A 5167-nucleotide genomic window follows, 5' to 3' on the forward strand; every position below is an offset into this window, starting at 1 on the left:
CGGTGTTGTTTTGATGTCTGAGAGTAAGTTTATATCTATATTATACTAGCCACTAATTATAAATAATTTTATAGCTAGTTAAACCTGCCAAAAACATTTTGTGTAATAGGTGACTAAGCGGTAAAAACGCGAAAATCTCAGCACAGGGCGGTAGGTGCACTGTTAACAGGCAGCGTTGAACGTGTTAAGCTATCAGCACACATTGCACGCACTTACATCGATTACGGGGACAGTTTGCGTCAGAGTCAGTTGCACATGAACGCTAGGAACGACAGGTCTGCCTAATATAACCCTGATCGATTGACGTGGGGCATCACGTGTCAGCATCGTTATATGACACCACCGTTATGATTATGACATGCGTTCACATGATAACGGAATATATCAATTACCCATGCATTTCCACAGCTTTACATAAACATTTCCACGGTGAGTGCCAAGATGGTGGCTTACGAGATGTTGAGTGTCAGAATACGGCTGGCACGGTGACCGCGCAACCTCGACACAGTCTGAGCATGACATAACCTCTACCTAAGCATGACATAACATCTACCTTAAGCATGACATAACCTCTACCTAAGCATGACATAACATCTACCTTAAGCATGACATAACCTCTACCTAAGCATGACATAACATCTACCTTGAGCATGACATAACCTCTACCTGAGCATGACATAACATCTACCTTGAGCATGACATAACATCTACCTTGAGCATGGCATAGCTTCTACCTGAGCATGATATAACATCTACCTGAACATGAAATGACATCTACCTGCGCATGAAAGCAACGGAACCTTTAATGCAACTAACGTGGTTGATTCGGTATATTCGGGCGAATACAAAAACATCAGTGAAGAGTGACGCATTTCCTCTGTGATTATTGCTCACTGAGATTTCCCTGAGCTTTGGGCTTTCAAGCATACAACAACGGAGCCAAATAATCCAAGAAATGTGTTATTAATAGGATATAACCTTAATATGGCGACAACAGAGATTACCAGCGGTAGAATGTGGCTAAAGAATACCATCGCTGATATGGTGTACATGGTCAATATGATATGGTATCATATTGTCGCCATGAACAGCAAGCAATTGCCTATTAGTGTCACGTTAGACCCGGGCAGTCATTCTTCTTGCCCTGTAGGGACTCTCAACGGATGAATGGAAACTGCGTATCAGTTATCCTATTGAAACGAACGTGTGGCTATATTATTATTCTTGGTCTATCTAACGACTTATCCTACAATTTGCAATGTTGTATGTAGCACCATTATATAAATGTGAGATGAATATATGTCATGATCAGAACCAAGCTCGTGACAAACAAATGCGATAGCCCGTTATAATAAACGCGCCAGCTTCCACAGCTTTGTTGACCAGGCTGGTTATTTAATAAGCAAATATACTCGACAAATCCGGGAAGCTAACACCAGGTTTTTATGGCACATGAAGAACAGGGGACGACAACTGCTCGTCTGCATTCAGCAGGCAGGTTCATCTTGCTCCTAGGAGTCTTCACAGGGATAGCATCTCGCACAGGAAGAGTGGATAGTTTCTGTGCCGCTGGGGCTTTGCTGATGAGCTTGACCTACAGCACTACCAATGTGTGGGCGCGTCACTCCTGATCTATACTACTGACTCGTCCGGTTATAGTCTGACAAACTCATAAATGACGCGCCATGTTGGGAGGCAGCTTAACTGCCTAGTTGTTTTGGTATACGATTGCATGTTTATGTGTACCTTCTGACAGAGACTTTACTCCTCTCAGGGTCCATTGTATGACTGTGTCATTGTAGATTCGGATGACAGATCAGGACTTCTGTCAGGATCGGATTTAAGCTCAATCGAAGCTATTGCTTCGTCATTAAACTCTCCGTCATGACGGAAATTACTGACGGCGTTATGACTGACGACAGTAAACTCCGCTAGTGACGGAAATTTAGACGTTTGGTACTCGATCAATTCTACGCGCAATCCAGCGTTTGTTCAGCTACAGGTTTACCTGCACGGACCCAGGTCACATCCCCCTGCCTGGAGGTGCGCTGGCAATCACGACTATTAGATTGCTTTACCACTATGCAATCACTCCACGAAGACGACCAGGGGGTGGGGAGAAACATTACACTATATAAATATAGCTCAAAATGTTTCGGTCCTTTTATATGTTTACAGCTGAAGAGAGGGGCAGACGCAGAGAGAGAGAGACAGAGAGAGAAAGAGACAGATAAAGAAAGAGAAAGAAAGATAGAGGAGGGGGAAACAGACAGCAAAGGAAAGGTTAGCCTTCTGAGATTAGGCAAGTTACTTAATCCACCTGCTGTAAATCCTATTGACACTACATCTCGTAAGCGAGCAGACGCTCTGCATGGCTTACAATTATCGATTAAATCCTAACACAAATGAAGCTGTATAAAGCTGTCTGGTTCGCAGCCGGCAGGTATACATACTAGCACAGCTTTAGTGAAGCGAGTTCCGTATAATGTGAACGCTAGTGCTGAGCATAGTTATTGAGCATATTAACTGACCGTTATATACATCGTCTATTATATACATGGATATGTCGTACACGCGCGTGCCAGGCAAATGCACACACATACACACACACGCACGCACGCACACACACACACACACACACACACACACACACACACACACACACACACACACACACACACACACACACACACACACACACACACACACACACACACACACACACACACACACATACACACCCACGCACACACGCACGCACGCGCGCGCGCACACACACACACGCACGCACGCACGCACGCACGCACGCACGCACGCACGCGCGCGCGCACACACACAGAGAAACAGACATAGTGAGACCGTGTAGGTTGTTTCCCCACGCGCATTCCTACTCTTGGCTTTTCACAGAGTAATGCGACAATTTTCCACCGACATGATGACCTTCCCTGTTTATTCTGCGTGAGAATCCACCGGAAATCGATAGCATCACAGCGACATACTCATTTCACCAGCAATTAGCGTAACTATATATGCAATAGCAAAGTCTGTAAAGTCAATATGCTACACGCAACCACCAAAGTCGGTGCCAATAACGATGGCTAATAATATACCTATATCCTATTAAGAAAATTACACAACAGGTGCCACCGTGACAAGTCTATCTAAATACAGTGGCGCGCAATACGGGTAAATGAGCCTTCTAGAATTCGGAAGAAATTCTTCGCAGAAAATGATAGGTCTCTCTACCTTCTCTTTTTTTTTCTCTGCGCGCGCTCTCACTCGCGTTCTCTTGCTCTCTGTAGTAAGCTATTTTGCCCTACTTAAGGGACTGCCGCCTGCATGCATCAAGCCAATTATTATTAGCCTATAGTACTCTAAGCCGCAGGCATTATCCGAGAGAAGAGTTCTTATTTCTTGGCTCGATTCACTCAGAATCGGAAATAAAACCCCTATTGCGGCTTTATTATTTTGGGCGTTCGGCTAAGAAGCCCTAAGAAACCCTAAGAAGATACCCTAAGGACGGCTTGCCGTTTTCAAGAAAATTTTCCTATTCATGATAACGCGTTATGCGTGTTAACTATACATTATGGTTTCTTTGTGCTGAATAATGTTACTGGTCTGCATCCCTGTAGCCTCCGGAAGAAAGGAAGAAGCGTAATAGATAAATCAGCCATCGCTATAATTTTTGTTTTATCCGTCTGGGTTTCTCGTGGCCACGAATTAGTAATATTAAATTCGCGTGGCTGTGAGTATTGATAATATGTCACGGCTAGGCCATGTGATCCTATTCTTTAAGTGGTAACCACGAGAAAACGTGTCGTAGCCACGAGAAAACGTGTCGTAACCACGAGAAAACGTGTCGTAACCACGAGAAAACGTGTCGTAGCCACGAGAAAACGTGTCGTAACCACAAGATGTGTCGTAGCCACGAGAAAACGTGTCGTAACCACGAGATAATGTGTCGTAGCCACGAGAAAACGTGTCGTAACCACGAGATAATGTGTCGTAGCCACGAGAAAACGTGTCGTAACCACGAGATAATGTGTCGTAGCCACGTGATAACGTGTCATAACCACGTGATAACGTGTCATAACCACGTGATAATGTGTCACAACCATGTGATAACGTGTCATAACCACGTGATAATGTGTCATAACCACGAAGTAACGTGTCGTAACCACGTGATAACGTGTCATAACCACGTAATAATGTGTCACAACCACGTGATAACGTGTCATAACTACGTGATAACGTGTCATAACCACGAGAGAACATGTTCTAGGCACGAGATAACATGTCGGGCGGTTAGATAATTAGTATTTCATCCGTGTTCTCCCAATGATCCCGTCAAGCATGACCTGCGTGTGCCTATCCTCGGCTATAGCAATAACGAGCAATTATTGTAGCGTGCGCGGTGCTGCGGGGTTTAATATGCTTGTTAATTCTCTTGTGAAGCGCAGCAAAGCTGCAATGAGCTGTTACTCTGACGCTGATTCGTGCTCAGAGCCGGTTTACACAGGTAGTAATTGTTTCGGAAATGCAGCGCGGAGTTCAACTTACACGTGCAGCGTTGTTGCTACGCTGTTCTTCGAGAGCTGTTACAACACGCCAACTATAGCTGTTTTTTATATAGCGTGAAGATCTTCATAACTAATGGGCATTCTAGTATTTGATATATATATTGATATTTTTTAGATTAAAACCGAACCGAGATTTTTGTGTCGTAACTGTGCTCTTCCAGGGCTTACGAGAGTAATGCGGTGGTAATCTTGAAAATCTTAAGCGAACTTTTATGAAGCGAAAACGTGATTATCATTAAATTAAATCGGGAAAATATTAGGCGTTCATGAATCTAACATGTACGCCTATGTTGCGTTTACTTCAATAATTAACACCTAATTTAAGCGAAAACACAATAAAACATAACAGTATTGTCTGCTAGTAACAGTAACACAAGAGCAACGAGATGTATAAAAACATGTTTACAGAGCACGAACTAATGACATAAAAGATCGTCGAAAGCTGGCTCTTATATATGTCAAAGAGCCTATATTGATGTGTGTGTGTGTGTGTGTGTGTGTGTGTGTGTGTGTGTGTGTGTGTGTGTGTGTGTGTGTGTGTGTGTGTCGTGGTCGTCGGTCGGTCGTCGGTCGGTCGGTCGGTCGGT

At 43.9% G+C, this 5167-nt stretch overlaps 1 protein-coding gene across 1 annotated transcript in view; it reads right to left on the reverse strand.

Annotated features, from left to right (window-relative positions):
• Window positions 1-466: 466 nt before the first annotated feature.
• LOC106813196 (adenylate cyclase type 3-like) overlaps window positions 467-5167 on the reverse strand; it is a 34251-nt gene continuing 29550 nt past the window's right edge. The window contains exons 7-8 of the mRNA XM_014817262.1: window positions 895-916; window positions 467-666 (exon numbers count right to left, since the gene is read on the reverse strand). Coding sequence (XP_014672748.1) covers window positions 467-666; window positions 895-916 — 222 coding nt within the window. The remainder of the gene's footprint in view (window positions 667-894; window positions 917-5167) is intronic.

Source organism: Priapulus caudatus, unplaced genomic scaffold (assembly GCF_000485595.1).
Source record: "Priapulus caudatus unplaced genomic scaffold, Priapulus_caudatus-5.0.1 Scaffold738, whole genome shotgun sequence".
Classification (NCBI taxonomy): domain Eukaryota; kingdom Metazoa; phylum Priapulida; class Priapulimorpha; order Priapulimorphida; family Priapulidae; genus Priapulus; species Priapulus caudatus.